We start from the raw sequence: 17,620 nt of genomic DNA on the forward strand, positions 1-17,620 counted from the left end.
AAAAAAAAAAAAAAAAAAAAAAAAAAGGAAAAAGAAAAGAAAGAAAGAAAGAAAGAAAAGAAAAATAAGAATGAAAAGCCCTACACCTCTGACCAGAGAGAATTTGACCCAGACCCCGTGCTCGGGTTCCTCGCTCTTCACCCTTATCCCCGAGCCCGCCCTCCACGAGCACCCTTCCATTGCACTCATTCAGAGCATCCCGTCTATCTCTGTGTTACCGGCCCACCTGCGGGGCTTCCCCCAGTTAATCTTCCAGCCCCCAAACCCGGGTCACCAGTCCCTAGGTTCCACTTCTCCGCCGGGCCGGTACCCGCCACCGCCACGCCTTCGCGCCACGGTTCTCTTCCCGCCCAGCCCCTCCCGCGCCCACGTGACACCCACGCCCCGCCCACCGCTCCCACGTGACCCGCGGCCATCCCCGCGCGCGGCGTGGATCGCGGCCGGAGCCGCCATTGTTCCGCCGAGGGAGGACAGCGGGGCCTGGCGCTAGCGCCGAGACGCCGCTTAGCGGTCGCCACTGGAGACACTCCCTCCCTTCGCCCCGGCTCTCCTCCTGGCGGCGGCGGCGGAGTGAGACTGATAGGGGGAACCTGGGAGCCCCTCTGTCCTCCCCGCGGCGGCAGCGGCCGATCGCCGGCTCCGGCGCGAGGAACGGCCGCGATGCGCTTGGCCTGAGGTGGCCCGGCAATCGTCGCTTCCTTTGACTCTTCCACGGCGTCTCTGCGCCCAGCGTCATCCTTCAAGTCCCCCTGACGGGAGGGAAGATGGCTGCACGAAGCTGGCAGGACGAGCTGGCCCAGCAGGCCGAGCAGGGCTCGGCCCGGCTGCGGGAAATGCTGTCGGTCGGCTTAGGCTTCCTGCGCACGGAGCTGGGCCTAGATCTGGGGCTGGAGCCGAAGCGGTACCCGGGCTGGGTGATCCTGGTAGGCACCGGCGCACTCGGGCTGCTGCTGCTCTTCCTACTGGGCTACGGCTGGGCCGCAGCTTGCGCCGGCGCCCGCAAGAAGCGGAGGAGCCCGCCCCGCAAGCGGGAGGAGGCGGCAGCCGCGCCAGCTTCAGCCCCTGATGACCTAACCTTGCTAAAGAATCTCCGAAGCGAGGAGCAAAAGAAGAAGAACCGGAAGAAGCTGCCCGAGAAGCCCAAAGTGAGTAGGGGTGAGGGACAGGTACAGCGTGCCGGCGCCGCGACCTTCGAGCGAGGGGAGGGCCGAGCTCCAGCCGGGGAGCGAATAGAGTGTGGTTAGGCGACACCCGAGGCGCAGATCTGCCAAAGTGGAGGAATAGGTGCTAGATAGGTGGGCATGTTACTTTGGGGAGTAGGGGAAACTCCGGAGGTATAAGGGCGGGTAGAGAAGCCCAGTTTCCAGGAAGGAAGTTAGATGCTCTGAGTTTAGTATAAACAAGAGTACCCAGAGGTCAAACCACATTCAGGAACCTTGACACTAGAATAACATACCTTACCTTAAGGCCTACCTTAAGGGTAGGCTGCACGTGGAGAGTAATGGGACCTTAAAGGCGGTGTTGGGAAGTTGTGCAAAGAGTACACCTGGAAGATCGCTCTCAAGTCACACTGAGACCGTAGCCAGAAATTCGGTGACCTAAAAACTCGGGCTTACAGAGGATTAAGGGTGTCCAGGTCTAGACCCGCTTCCATTTTAGTTGGGACTTTAAAGGGAAATGGTTGCCCACTCTTGGTCTGGTGAGTTGGGCCAAGGGAGGCCAGAACAGAAACAAGGCAAGTGAGAGTCGGCTACCCCATATTCTTCAGGGGTATATGGCCACAAAGAGAAAGAGCTCAGGCAAGTTAAGCGAAGTGGACTGTTGTGCACTCCATGACGTGGGAGGTTTTTGAAACAGGGTAAAAGGGGATGACGGGGCAGAATGGTGAAGGTTGAGGGTTTCAGGCACCAATTTACTGGACCACGTGTGGAAATGCAGAGGGCATCACATCCCTTTTGTCATGCCTTCATGTTTTAGTTGTACATTCTTTATTGCCATTTTTCTGGTGGTTTTCCCCTTTATATCTTTCGTAGTTTCATATATTTTTAAAATGCTTTACAAGTTGAGCACATTGAGAATATGGAGGTCTTGCAGAGTTAGAAATATCTCTTAACCTATTTTTTTTAATCCACGTAATTAATTTTTGCCTTTCAGTATAATTCAGTAATCCTTACTATGAAAAGTGCACACTGTTGTGTTTGGTTGGCAGTATGAGGTATGCACATAGGAGTTAAGAGTCAATCACAGGATACCGATTCATAAAAAACTATAATATTGCAGGCTGCTAGGTGCTAATAGAGATGTGAACAGAGTATTAATGAGGTTTGGAGGGTGGGAGACTCATTCCATTGGATGGATTTAGAGAAGTTATTGAGGGAAGTGGAGTGTAAATTCAAACTTATGAGAATATTGTTGGTAACAATACAAAAATAAGGCTATATTAGAGATGTGACAGGTCACAATCAATTAGGCCTGGTTAAACATTGATGTTTTGCTTGCTGATTAGGAAGTGCAAGATATATGAAAGCTAGAAAGGGCTCAACTTAGGAGAAGAAAGAAATAGAACTGACTTGGAACATAATAAAAATGCAGAGAGCACCAAGGATTGCCAGAAAGTAATGTTATGATGGAATTAAAGAGCCTGGCTCTAGGGTAAAGAAGGTGATCTTGGGGCGGGGGGAACGACACCTATTAATCCTAAACCTTGTGCAGATGTTGCAGGTTGTGAAAACTTCAAGGCCCTATTTGGGACATCTAGAATTTCAGATGGACTTGAGGCGAGAGACAGGTGCTCCAAAGAGCCCATCTGAAGTGCATCATAACATTCAGATGACTCATCTGAAGAAGGAACAGATTGGTGAACACTTGACACTATGAAAAATGCACGTTCGATTAGGGCTTACCACCTCTTTTGAGTTAAGAAAAGGGGAAATGAATAAGTAAATAAACCTAGAATTGGCTTTGAGAAGTGGAGAACAGGGACACTGACTGGATGGTGAAATGTTAATTAGGTGAGAAAGTAAATGTTCTCTTATCAAAATGTTGAAGATGTTATCAAGGTACTACCTACAAATAAAAGGCAGTAAAAAGAGATACAGTATTCTAAATTGGATCACATTTGTTGGTTTCACATTTGATTGTGAGACATGATCCACAGAAAAATACTGCTTTATGTGGCTAAGTATAATCCACCCTTTGTTTAGTACTCATTATGTACCTTGCAGTGTACTAAGGATTTACTTGAAGAAAAAGCAAGGTACTACCTACAAATAAAAGGCAGTAAAAAGAGATACAATATTCTATGTCACTCTGAAGGGGATACAAAAGTAAAAGCTCTCTTTCTCCCCGGGGAGTTCTTTATTTCAGTTATAGAAGATACACACTGGGTTCTGCATCCATGAATTCAACCAACTGGGGAGCAAAATATATATTTTTAAATTTATAAAATTATACGTGCGCTAAATGCCTATAGACTCTTCTTATAATTATTCGCTAACCAATATAGTACAACACTACTTACTTAGCATTTACATTGTACTAAGCCTTACATGTAATCTAAGGATGATTTAAAGAATGTGAGGATGTTTGTAGGTAATATGCAATACTACATTTTATGTAAGGAACTGCATCTGCAGATTTTGATATCGTTAGGGATCCCAACCAGTCTCTTGTGGATGCCAAGGGACTACTGTACTCAAAAAACTTAACAGTACAACCCTGTTATTCCAGGTAGGCACCAAATACCTAATCACAAAGTTGGCTTTTAAAGTTGGTAAGGGGTAGGAGCCAGGTAGTGGGAGAGGCAGGCCTGTGATACCACAAAGGCCCAGGGTTGGAGGAAGACAATTTACCAGCCTGGCAGGAAACTTGTAACGTGTTTAACCTTATCTTTTTAGCTTGTCTTGTTTATAAATTGAAGATCTTAGTTGAGTTAAAACACTGCAGGAGTCCTCAAAGTGTCCTGGCTATTTGTAATAGAGTAACTTAGAATACTCATTTTTTATATATATATAAAATGTATGTATATGTATATATGTATAAAGATAGATATAGATCTCTGAGTCTTACCACAGATTTTAAACATTCAAAATCTCTGAGCCTGGGTCTAGGGAAATATGCTTTTGTTGTTGTTGCAATTTTGTGTTTTGTTCTTGTTTGTGTTTTGTGACTGGGTCTGGTTGTGTTGGCCAAACTGGTGTGATAGCACCCTGCAAATAGTTACTCATCCTAACTACTTTAGAGGATGCAGCAGGAGGATTGCAAGTTTAAGGCCAGCTGGGCTACTTAGTTAGGCTGGGGGACGGGGCTGCTCTTGAAAAAAGGGACTGCAAGTATAGCTGAGTGGTAAGCACCCCTGGGTTCCTTGATCCCAGTACTATTTCCTCTATCCCAAAATTTACACACTGGAATAGGGCTTTGGGATCCATAGTATAACATAAGATCTACTGTGATTTCTTTGAAAGGACATTTCATATTGCTTTAGGACATTTTGCTTAAATGTAGTTTAACTTTCATCTTTCTTTTCAAAATTTCATTGTTTATTTATTTATTTTTGTGTGTGTGTGTTGCTGAGGACCAAACCCATTGCCTCATGCATGCGAAGCAAGGGCTCAACCACTGAGCCACAACCTCAGCCCTAATTTCATTATTTTTAGTTTCTTTTAAATCATTCCAAATTTTTGGATCCTCCTTTTCAAAATTTGTCTGTAATAGTTTGTCTTCATTTGTACAGTAGGTGGTATTTAGCTGCTTAAATCTATATTAATTTCAACCTATTCTTGAACATTTTTAAAAATTCTTTTATCAATTTGGTTTTTATCCCCTAATAATGTCTTGCCATAAGCCCTCTAGGGTATGAATTGCAGATGTTCCACTTTTAAAGTGAGAAAGGGGAACACTTTTCACTGGATTAGTTCTTGGTATATTTAGGAATAAGTTTTTCCATGTATTTTTTATAATACATAGTTTAATGTGGATTTTAAATAGACACTCAGTAACATAGTTTAATGTGGATTTTAAATAGACACTCAGTAAATAAAGTGAAACGTGAATTTTTCACAAAATCAACTTAAGAAAATTTATTTTAGTGAACAAGTTGTTTACATATTAATGTAGGAAGATTTGCTGTAGTGTAATTGTCAGTATCTTGAAACTTAATAAACAGTAGTATTTTGTCTTGTTTGCTACTATATAACTGTGCATAGTACTTGGCACTAGTAAAATTATTATTAAATGCATGATATAGTCCCACCAGAGTATTTATACAACTTTTTTTTTAATAGTTGTTAATGGATCTTGTATTTTATTTATTTATTTGTATGCAGTGCAGAGGTTGAACACAGGACCTCACACGTGCCAGGCAAGCTCTCTACCACTGTGCTACAACCCCAGCCCTATACAACTTTTAATCATGCCAGATAAATAGTCATGAGCCGCCTTTTTATTTTTACATTTGAGATGGTTGTTTGCCTAATCTGGCTATGATTTTGAAAGGTCCATCCTTCTACTTCCAATAAATTATTCTAGTGGTATGCCATGTCTTTTAGTCATTAATTTTGTTTCAGTTTTAATGACAGTGTCCTACTTTAGGAATTTTATTGCTTTTTGCGTAGACTGTTCGAACAGTATCCTGACTGGTTTTCCTGCTTCCTGTCTTTATTGCCAAACTTTTCTACCTACTCATGCTAGTTGAATCTTTTGAAGTCCAGCCCTAATCATTTGACTTTCATGTTCACCTCTTTTCAGTAAGTTCCTCTGTCATATGTTGAATAAAATCCATAGTATAAGATATGGCAGCAAGTCTCTTCATTATCTAACCCTATCTTAGGTTTGTCTCTCACCATTATCCCCAAGAAGTAATTCCGCTTAGTTACACTTCTGTGTCTCCCTCCGTTCTTATCTATGAAAAAGCCCTTTCTTTCTTTCTACCAATTTTTACTTTTTCTTCAAGACCCAGCTGCAGTGCCACCTCAACTTTAAAGTCTTCCTAGCTCTTCAGCTACAGTTGTATGTTTCTGGAACATCTAGCAAAATATCTTATATTTAGCAGAAGCTGTTGCCATGTTGTTAAATCAAAATGGCCTGATACTCCCCTTTCACATGTATCTGTAATCATTCAGCAAGTATCTAAATATCTCCTCATTGTGCATTTTGGCAGCATAGAGCACATTGATAGTGGTTACACACATAGGAGGTACTTAATAAACAGCAATGGAACAGATCAATGTAGTTGAATCTTATTATTTACATAGTTATGTTCAATGTAGTCTCTGCAAACATTCAGTTATTGAGTACTGACTAGAACTCATAGAGAAAATGCAAGGTTAGGTTCCTGAAGCCTGTATAACAATATTTTCAAAAACCAATTAATACATAGTCTTGCTTTATGTATGCTTCTGTTTAAAGACACTTTATTTAATAAACTTGATTCATTAACATTGAATCCATGACCAGCAGTACCAGAACTCATGCATATTTTCTGTAAGGTACATTGCATCCTTCTTGTAAATCACTTTGGAACATTAAACAGCACTATAATTGGGGGCCATTTTAAACAGAATTGCCAAAAAAAAAAAGCTTAAAAATGCAAAATATATGACTTTAAATAGACTTCAAAAAGGACACTTGTTTATGAGAACTGCTGGGGCTGGGCATATAGCTCAGTTGGTAGAGTGCTTGCCTAGCAAGGCCCTGGGTTCAATCCCCAGCACCACCTAAAAAATAAATATAAATATGAGAACTGAAATTTGAAGGTGGAATATTACCTTGACCTTAGCTAGGAATTGTCTGTAGGGCAATGCAAATTATTTGCAGCTCTGTGCATGTTCTCAAATGACAGCAAGTATTGGTTTTTGTGGTTACAAATTTTAGTGAGAAGGCAAAAATCACCAATGCAGAATCTATGAATAGTGAGATCAACCTTTATTAGTCTCTATCTGTATTTGAACTATTCTTCTCATCTCCAGAACCTCATGTCTAATATATACTTTTCTGTAGTTTGAATTTTGACATTTATGTCAAACTTCAACATCCTCATAACAAATGTTTCCTGTCCTCTCCAAGTCTTCCCCATTTCTGTAAGTGGTAAATTATACCCATATTCAAGCGTTTTGAATCATCCTTGATTTTTAACCTTTTTTTAACTTCATGTCTAATCCATAAACAAAGTACCATCAGTTTTATCTTCATAATATATTCAGTCTGACTTCTCTGACTTGCTACTGTCACCTTAGCTCATCAGCTTCTGCAGTAACCATCCCTTGACTGCCTCCAGTTCTTAACATCTTACCAAAAATTCTTTTTTTTATGCTGAGGATCTAATCTAGGATCTAACCAGATGTGAGGCAAGCTCTGTACTACTGAGCCACACCTCTAAGTGCACTGAGTAGTCTTTTTAAAAACAAATCACCGTCTTGCCTAAAACCATCACTTGAGTAGCTTTTGTACTCAAAATCAAAACCTCTTTTCTTGTCCAACATAGCTCAGCACCTGTTTCCCACTTCCCCATCAAGCTGATTGGGTTAGTTTCCTCTCATTTATGACCATGGTGATATTTTTTCAGTTCTTTGGACTCTTTGACAGTCGATTGCTTTTACATGAACTGATGTTTCTGGAACAGTCTTTTCCCCACTACTCTAATCAGCCTTTAGATCTCACCTTTAAATATGACCTTCCCAGCTGGCTTATTTAATAAACTTGATTCATTAATATTGAACCCAAGACCAGCAGTACCAGAACTCATGGTACTAATTATAATCCTAGTGACTCAAGAGGCTAAGGCAGGAGGATTGCAAATCCGAGGCCAGCCTTAGCAATTTAGAGAGACCCTGTCTCAAAATAAAAAATTGGAAAAAGTATTTAGGTATTTAGCTATGTGGTAGAGCACCCCTGGCTTCATTCTTTGGGAATGTCAAAAAATAAAAACTTCCCAGAAAATCCTTTCCTGATAACCCTATTTGAAATAGGTGTCCTCTTCTATTTTCTGTTCTAAGACTGTTATCTTTCCTTCATAATTATCAGTTTGTAACTTATTTACTTACTTATCCATTTCTTTTTTGAGGTCTTTTCCTAGACTATTAGACAAGATTGTAAGCCAGTGGCAAATATTGCCTGACATATGAAGCCTTCGTTAATTATTTGTTGAACTAAATGCTGAATGAAGTGGCTGAAATGACAGCTCATGGTTTAATTGGGTGATCTGTTATTAACCTAAATAAATTTGCCTTTTATTATATTCCCAGTAGCATTGTTGGTTTTCTTTATTTTTAGACAGTGGTTTTTACTGGCAATATTAAAAGTAAGTTATATCACTTGCTGCATAGTTTTTTTTTTTAATTTTTAAATCACTATCCCTCTTTGTTTTAATTCTTAAAGAATAATCATTTGGTTAAGAATCTCCAAGTGATGAGTAAAGCAAATATTCCTGATTTCACAAAGAGAAATCTTGAGATTTAGAGAGATTTAGTGACTTACTCAAAGTATGTAGAGTAAAGGAGTTTCAGAGGCAAAACAGTATCCTATAAGAACGTTGTATTATTTCCACCATACCTCTATGGTTTTAATGCCATGTTCCAGGATATTAAATTGTACTCAGAGAACAAATCCAGTTTACCCAGTGAGTTATAACTTTATTGCTTTTAAATTTTACTTTTAGAGTAATCAGAAGTTTCCACTGACAATTATAATGACCTTTACAAAAGCTCCAGAATTTTAGCTCTATTGGCTTATATGACAGAACTTTTTCATCTTTTGTATTCCATCAGAGTCCTAACATAAAAGACCTTTTTAATAGTTTATTCACCTTCAGCTACCAAAACCAGCAATAAACTCTCTGAACACTTGTTTTTATTGTGCTTTGGCTTTGTTAATTAGTATACTACTACTCAAGGTAGAGCAGCCTTTAAAGTATTTTTTAATTATTATTCAAGCAAAATCAAGGATCTGAGTGAGCAGTTGGTGTTTATTTGACCAGTTTAAAAACTTACTATTTTCTTTCCAACTCTCCTTGTAGTTTTCAAATTATTGCACTGAATGCTGGCCATCTAGAATATATCTGTCAGGATTTAAGAAAGAAGTGTCTCATTAATGTGTCTGCTCTGTCACCTGAAGTCCTCATCTCAGTACCCATCAGAGTAAAACTGAAAAATCAGTGATTGGGTTTCATTATTTAAAGATCATCCTTAACATAATTCAGTCACATGACAGATATTTTCATCTCCCCATCCCATAAAAGTAGCCCTGAACATTCCTGATACTGTTAATAAGAAGAATAGTGGGGAATCTCCAGAAAGATATGAACTTTTGGCCAGTTGTTTGGGAACACATAGATCTTTACTGCTACATGAAATATCTCAGGATATATAACAAGATTTAGAAAAATTTTAGTTGTAGATACTATTTGTAAGATTGTTCTTTGAGTTCTAAGAAGTTTAAAATTGGGGTTGAATTTTAAAATAGTAGGTAAATTACCGTGTCTGAAACTGTAGTTTATGTAGTTGATAATGTGCAAAACATTTGGCATTTACTAAAGAAAAATTCATAATTTGTATTTTCAAACAAAATGACAAATTACTCTATCTGGAATTTGTATCAAAACTCATTAGGCTGTGTTATGGTCTAACTTGTCAGCCTTGTACTGATGCCTATTCTGAATTTCCATAATGACTTGTCTTTTCTTTTTTATGATGAACATTACATATGTATGCATTATATTATATATGTGTATGTGTGTCTATTGAATATGTACATATTCAAAGCTTTACACACACAAACATGCACACACTTTTGCCTCCTATATGCATAACTTTCAGTTAAGCAAATTGAGAATTTAATAAATTAGTAACTTGTCCAGAGTGATACACATTTGGGATTTCAATCCTGATCTTGCAACTTGCCTATAAAACCCATACTCTTTATATATACACACACACACACACACATATATATACACACTTTTTTTAAAAATTAGTTATTGATACATCTTTATTTTACTTATTTATACGTGGTGCTGAGAATAGAACCCAGTGCTCACACATGCCAGGCAAGTGTGCTACCGCAGAGTCGTAGCCACAGCCCCCAAACTCATACTCTTGAAGAGAGGGAGAGGGGGGAATGTGCTTTTTGTCTTGTATTTTGTATGTTTTATTGTATACTTGTCTTCCCTTGCTGGGTTCTAAGATTCTTGAGAGCAGAGATTATGGCTTTTCTTTTTTAAGGGTTCTACATGTTACTCTACTGCATTGTTTACTTATTGAATATTTGGTGAATAAACACATGAGTGAATAGTTTGTGATTTTTTGTTTTAGAAAACAATAGAACTATATAAGCAATGGTTTGTTGTTGTTGCTGTTATTGTTGTTTTGGAGTACTGGGGGATTGAACCCTATACTGGGTGATTTTACCACTGAAATACATCTGTAGCCCTATTTGTTTGCTTGTTTGTTTGTTTGTTTGAGGTGGGGTCTTACTAAGTTGTTTAAGGCCTTGCTAAGTTGCTGAGGCTGCCCTCAGACTTGTGACTCTCCTACTTCAGCGACCCAAGCCACTGGGATTATAGGTACGTGCCATTGCAACAGACTCTAAGCACTGTTTTTAAAAGATAACAGTGCTGTCTATAGAACAAGCCTAAACTATTTTCAGCCTCTGAGAAGATATAGTTTCTTATCATTTGTAGTCTATTAACTTACCAAAATAATTTGTTTCTGCAGCATTGGGCCTGACAGGTGCATATCCACGCCCTTTTGACCACCAGGACTTAACATTTATTTTGAACTTACTAGTATAAAAGTGACCTTAATACTTGAACATGAGGTTAGAGGATGTGGACCATTATAGCTTTGCAGAATAAAAGATATTAGAAGGAAAGAAACTATTTCTTGAGCAAGTATGCTTTCACATGGGCTCTCATTTGGTGAGAAATCTGTAAGTCAAGTACATCTCATATTTACTAAATGTTGAAATCAAGGATTAAGTCAAGGGAAATGCTTAAAATCACAGTGATTAACCATAGATGTTGGGCCTTGATCCCAGGTTTGTCCAATTCTAAAACCCCTGGTCTTTTCATATTCCTTTTTTTTTTTTGTGTGTGTGTGTGTGTGTGTGTGTGTGTGTGTGTGTGTGTTGTGGGTAGTTGGTAGACCACCCTTCTAATTTTTAAACCTAAGAAGTAATTTATGATCTTTACATTTTGTGACTAGAAATAAAATTTACTTAACTAAGTGAAAATAGGGTTCCACATGATTTCATTTTAGAAGTTTAATATTAAACCTTTTAAATTCTTGCCTCCAATATAGATTTCTTTTGCAATTTAAAATCAGTTTTACAAGTAAAGTCTCAAATGAAGTAAAAGTCTATTATTAAACATACCTTGTCATCCTGAACCTTAAAACTCCTTCAGGGTAAATTCTTTTTATATGTTCCTGTTCCCACAGTCCCTAGCCCTTACTTAACTAAATATTTATGAAATTGTATGAAACTAATAAACTATAGATTGATTAACATGAACAATTTTATTTCCTTGAAAATGGGAATAATAAAATAAACAATTCTCCTATTTTGTGGCCCCCTTGTCCATTCCATTCTGGTTGTCAGCTAGGTATTCTTGTTCTGATTTACTACCACCCCTGCTAGCACACACACACAATATGTTCTTCTGTGCATGCATTTGAAAAAAGAATCCAAGGAGGGAGTTGAGGGGTTATAACAATAAGTTATATTGTGATGCCTCTAGGAGTTTATCCATATAAGTGAAATGGTTTTATCATTTTATTGTTACTGGTTGATTCTCACAAAATTTAAAAGACCTCTTTGGTTTAAATATACAGATTGTTTACTACATATGAAATTAATTTTGACTCTGGAGGGGGGAACACCTTAAAGCTCTCCAGAGAATTTAAAACTAGGTCATAAAGAGAGGCCCATGTAATTGCTAATCTGTAGAAATCCAGTAAATAAATATAAAGCTCCAGGAGAAGAGAAAACAATATTTTCTTATAAAATGCATATTGACAGTCACAGGGGCAGACACATTAGGTAAGTGTTGGTTTGCAATTATTTCCTTTTCATGTGAATAGATCTGTATAATATGCTCTGATTTAGAAATCTGCTAATTTGGGGCTGAGGATGTGGCTCAAGCGGTAGCGCGCTCGTCTGGCATGCGTGCGGCCCGGGTTCGATCCTCAGCACCACATACAAACAAAGATGTTGTGTCCGCCAAAACGCTAAAAAATAAATATTAAAAAAAAAAAAAAAAAGAAATCTGCTAATTTAAATATGGTTAATTTCTCTGGAACAGCTAGTGGCAGAATAAAAGAACATATATTGGTGCTGCTATTTGATAGGACAACCACTGTAGTGTTTATTTGTTCCTGCTATCCAAGAATTCTATGGGCTTTAGTCTTGGGGTAGGAAGCTTATTGTTTAATGTATTTAATTTTAAAAATTAAAAAAATCAGGTGTGTGGGAGGGTTGTTAATGGCTTTGGGAATCCCAGTAGTGGTGAGAACTATATAAATCCCCAGGGTTAGTGGAAAATAGAGGTCTGTAATAGACCAGTTTTTCTCTCTGTTACAGACCAGTGTTAGACCCAAACTGGTCTAGCTGCAGACACAGACATTACATAGGTTGATGTTACAAAGACAAGACAAAATTGAACTTGGCATATTGTAGGAGCATGTGAACACCCTCTGGTTTGGTGATCATTTCAGAGTCTATGAAATGGAAGCTGAATGTTCCCAATTGTAAGAGCACTATTGATCACTGATTGAGGACTTCTGACTTGAATTTGTTTGAAAGGAAAGATTGCTTCATCTTTTATTTAGGAGACTCCATCAACAATGTTTACAGCTGGTCTCAAATATATAGTATAAGTTTTAAAGACATCTTTGACCACTTGATTTTTTTATCACTTAGCTTTAATAAATAAATTTAAATGACTTACTAGTCATTCATATGAGTTAAATAGAGATGGTATATAACTGTCCATGACAGTTTCCTGAAGGGATTAATTAAATGAAATTTTGCAGATGTAACCCTTGTGAGTTGTTAGTTGAAGAGATAAGAAGCTGTGGAATTGTAGCTGCAAGATCATTCAATTAGTTTAAGACTTACTTAGGTGAGGCTAACCACAGGATATCAGAAAAGTTTGGCTATAGAGGATAGTATAAACTAAGAATAGCCTAATAGCTGGGTGTGACAGTGCTTGGGAGACTGAGGCATGAGGATTGTTTGAGGTCAGCCTAGGCAACACTTAAGACCCTCCCTCTACTGAATAGAAAAGAAAAGAAAAAAAGAAAAAGAAAAAAAAAACAGCACATGAGACTAGACAAGTAATATGGTGATACTGGAAAGTAGAATTAAACAGCTTTAAATTCCTGATACAGATCCATCCATAAGTTCACCTGCCTTACTAAGGTTTCTTATCCCTTTTCTTCATGCACACTCTCTCTCTCCACTCTGTAGATAAACACAGATACAGAAAGATTAGAGGCGGCAACATTAAAGTGGCAAAGCAAAACAAAAGAAAGAAAACCAAATCAATTGTGAGGAAATCTGATTGTGGTATTAGCAGTCTGACTTAACAAGTTGCTTAAGACCTGGCAGATTAAATTTTGATTCATTAGGAGTTTAATCACCTAAAAGACAGCTTTTGTTTTGGTTTTTATGCCACTAATCTTTGAAAAGCCTACAAATTGAGTTTCAAAATATAAATGGTCTCTTTTCTACAACCACATCCATGATTTTTTTTTTAACAAATCCAGATAAAAATCACTTAGAACATTCATACTGTTTTCTTGAGTGTAGCTGTGTTATAAGGATAGGCATTCTAGCAAATTCTATTCTGTGGGCTGCGTTTATGGCTCAGTGGTAGAGCTCTTGCCTAGCATGTATGAAGCACTGGGTTCAATTCTCATCACCACATTTAAAAAAAAAAATGAAGATACTGTGTCCATCTACAATTAATTTTTTTTTTTAAATTCAAGAACTGGAAGTAAAGCTTTTTAAAACATATTTATTTTTTAATATAAATATTAGTTTGTATAATAAACTTATTGTAGTTGGACACAATGCCTTTATTTATTAATTTTTATGTAGTGCTGAGGATAGAATCCAGGGTCTCACACATGCTAGGAGAGCCCTCTATTGCTGAGCCACAACCTCAGCCCCTGGAAGTAAAGTCTTTAAAACTAGTGTGTTGATTTACTATATTGTTGAATATGAGGGGAATGTACAAGTGACAAGAAGTGATAGGATTCAGAAATAAGGTTAAAAATACCTTGGCTCCATTCTTCAGACTTATCAATCTATATGCATTTCCGTTGATGGGGCTCAGAAATATTTATTTGAAAAGAAAAAAAAAAGCTGGATTTGGGCATCAAGTCATTATTCTAGGCTGGGGATGTGGCTCAAGCGGTAGCGCGCTCGCCTGGCATGCATGCGGCCCGGGTTCAATCCTCAGCACCACATACAAACAAGTCATTATTCTACTCATGAATACCTCTAAGTGCTATTTATGATTTTAGGAATGTTAGGAAAGCTGAGGTAGCCTTTGGCGATGAATTGGTAAATCTGCTTAATTCCAAAACAGTAGAGCCATTAAATTATATAATTAGAGGTAATATTAGAGATTGTCTAACATTCCTTTATATATCATCTGAGGCTGTTTTTGTGCTACAGTGGAAGAGTTATTGAACTCTGTTGAAGTGGAGTCTGTATGGCCTACAAAGCCTAAAATATTTTCTCTGGCCTTTTAAAAAGCTTTGTGAGCTGAGCATGGTGACACATACCTGTAATCTCAGTGACTCAAGAGGCTGAGGCAGGAGGATTGCAAAGTTTGATGCCAAACTCAGCAATTTAGGCTCTAAGAAACTTAGACCCTGTGGGGGGTGGAGGAGATACTTAGTTCAGTGGTAAAGTACCCTGGGGTTCAGTCCGCAGTACCAAGAGGCAGGGTGGGGGTGGGGGTGGTGACTTTTTAGTAGCTCAAACGTGTCATTTTATAGAAATAGAAATAAGGCTCAGATGTTTTGATTACATGGCTAACTGGTGGTTATGGTACAAATGTAGTTTAGATTTTTTCAGTGCCTCTATTTTGTTGTTTGGAGGGGCTGATACCTGAGTGAGATCAGAAAATTTTTGATATATAATTTTGTTTATAAGTTCATTATAGTTACATAAGACTGTTATTAGGGACAGTGGTCCATCAAGTCTTCAATAATTTTGCTATATAATAAAGCAACCTTGTTAATTTAGGTAGGGGACCATATTTTGATTGTAGTATTCATTGATAACATTGTTTCCTAAGTCTTTGGTTTGATCTGCCAACCAGCTTGATACATGATGTTTTCTTGTTGCCTATGCAGCCAAATGGTCGAACTGTGGAAGTGGCTGAGGATGAAATTGTACGAACTCCTAGAAATGTAACAACAAAGCAGCAACCAGAGACAGACAAGAAAAATGAAAAGGTAAGTTTGGGAGCGTATGAAATTAGATGTAAGGTTTTAATAAAGACAGTTACATGAAAATGATGCTTTCCTGTTTCATAAGATTTTATGTGTATCTTCAATTTAAGGAAACTCTGTAAATCTGAATTAATCATAGTGGGTGGATGGTGAAAGTTTGTTGGGTTATTTTATCATTATTATTATTTTTTGTTTGTTTTTTTAAAGAGAAGATGTGTCACTAAATATTTTAAATATTGCCGGTATTAGTAAATATTCATTACATCAAACATAATTTATATAATTCATGACTTGAACACCTTTTGTATGAGTAAGATCTATATTTATATATTATCCCTTATTCAAAAATAGAGTTGTATTTCCTTTGTTGATAGTGTACTTGTAAATACTTAGGAGACTTGTCCAGTGGTATTAAGTGTTAAAATAGATTTCTGTCATGGTGGAAACCTAATCGTCTCCTTTATTAGACAGTTTGGTTTTATTTAACCAAGTGTTCATTGCTTAGGAAAATAAGTTATTAAAAGGTTTGGATGAATACATTGTTTTGGATGTGAAGTTTTCCAAAATAAAAATGTAATACCCCATAAATGTTACCTGCCTGAAATCTTATTTTTCAGTTGCTGGTTTTAGAACTGGCCCAAATTTACTTGACTTATCTGGTTTGGAATTCGGCAGAATAAACAAGAAGCTCTTAACATTGTTCCTTCTCCTGTGAGGGAGACTTGTTGAATTTCTTTTTGTGCATTGAATTACCACTACTCCACCCACCCGTCTTTTTTAACCATGCATTACCCATTTGGGGGAGTGGTGACAACTGCAGAGAGGTAAGTGGTTTTAAGAAGCTAGCATGCAGCAGCTCCAGCCCCATGGAATAGTAGTATAAAATTGTTCCTATAATTCCTTAATGCTTGCAGTTTCAGAATGTCTTTGAAGAATTGGTGAGATCAGTTCTCCCACTGTAACCCAGTGAAATTGGTATAGAGCCAAGATAGCTGTAGGTGGAATGGCTTGAAATAAAAGGATGGTTATGGGAAATAATTAAATCTATGTCTGACTTTGCTTTGGGCAGAAAAATGAATAATAAATTACTTGCTTTAACAAATAAAAGTATAACAACAGATTGTGTGTTTACAGAGTAAAGAGTTCATGTGCCTAGTATAGATGTACATCCCCCCCATTATTTTCTTGTTCTTAGGCTTTCTATTAGTAAGTATTTCTATTTAATTCTGTTTCTCCTCCCTGATTTGTCCTGAAAATTTTATAATTGGAATAATTAATGAGCTGTCATTAATCTCTGATTAATTATATACCAATTAGATGTAACAGGATGTAAAATTCAGTTCAAAGTTTATAACTATCATTCTGAAATTTATGTTAGGAAGTAATTATAATAGTGGACATTTATAAAGTGTAATACATCCAGAATTATGCAAGGTGAAATGGGTATATATGTATGAATATATTTACCTGTATATCTCGTGAGGACAATTTATTGAGCACTTAGTAGATGCACTTTTAAGACTTTATAGACATTTTTTAATGATTTATATTCATTATTTATTCTCACAACAACACTGAAGAGATGGATTCAAACCTATTTTACAAATGAGAAACCTGAGACTTAATTACCTAAACTATGAAAGGTGATTAGTTCTAACCCAGGCCCATCTAAGTTCAGTGTCTGTATTTCTACTGTCCTATCTAATCCTCACAAAAACTTCCAGACAGATAGTAACAGTGCCATTTACAGATAAGGACTTCAAAGCCTGATCACCTTTGTATTTTCATTTTTTTCATACAATTTTTGTACTAGGATTTGAACTCAGCTTGTTCTAATGCCAAAAACCCATGTTCTTTGTATCACCTAAAAGTACTGCCTTTTAGTTGCTGTTATTTAGATTCATTACCATTCCTTATAAAGAAACATTTTAGGTTTACTTATACACTTTAATATATATATTACCATATCTTCATTTTCCTCTCAGAGCCACATCTTGGGCACTTTGAAAAGTAACGATAGGGCTGGGGATGTGGCTCAAGCGGTAGCGCGCTCGCCTGGCATGCGTGCGGCCCGGGTTCGATCCTCAGCACCACATACAAACAAAGATGTTGTGTCCGCCGAGAACTAAAAAATAAATATTAAAAATTCTCTCTCTCTCCCT

The 17,620-nt window shown here is 37.7% G+C and overlaps 1 protein-coding gene across 1 annotated transcript in view; it reads left to right on the top strand.

Annotated features, from left to right (window-relative positions):
* The first annotated feature begins 403 nt into the window (after positions 1-403).
* Mtdh (metadherin) overlaps positions 404-17,620 on the top strand; it is a 63,272-nt gene continuing 46,055 nt past the window's right edge. Inside the window, exons 1-2 of the mRNA XM_048802399.1 lie at positions 404-1,145; positions 15,360-15,461. Of these exons, the coding sequence (XP_048658356.1) occupies positions 765-1,145; positions 15,360-15,461 (483 nt within the window). The 5' untranslated portion in view covers positions 404-764. The remainder of the gene's footprint in view (positions 1,146-15,359; positions 15,462-17,620) is intronic.

Source organism: Marmota marmota, unplaced genomic scaffold (genome assembly GCF_001458135.2).
Source record: "Marmota marmota marmota unplaced genomic scaffold, marMar, whole genome shotgun sequence".
NCBI lineage: Eukaryota > Metazoa > Chordata > Mammalia > Rodentia > Sciuridae > Marmota > Marmota marmota.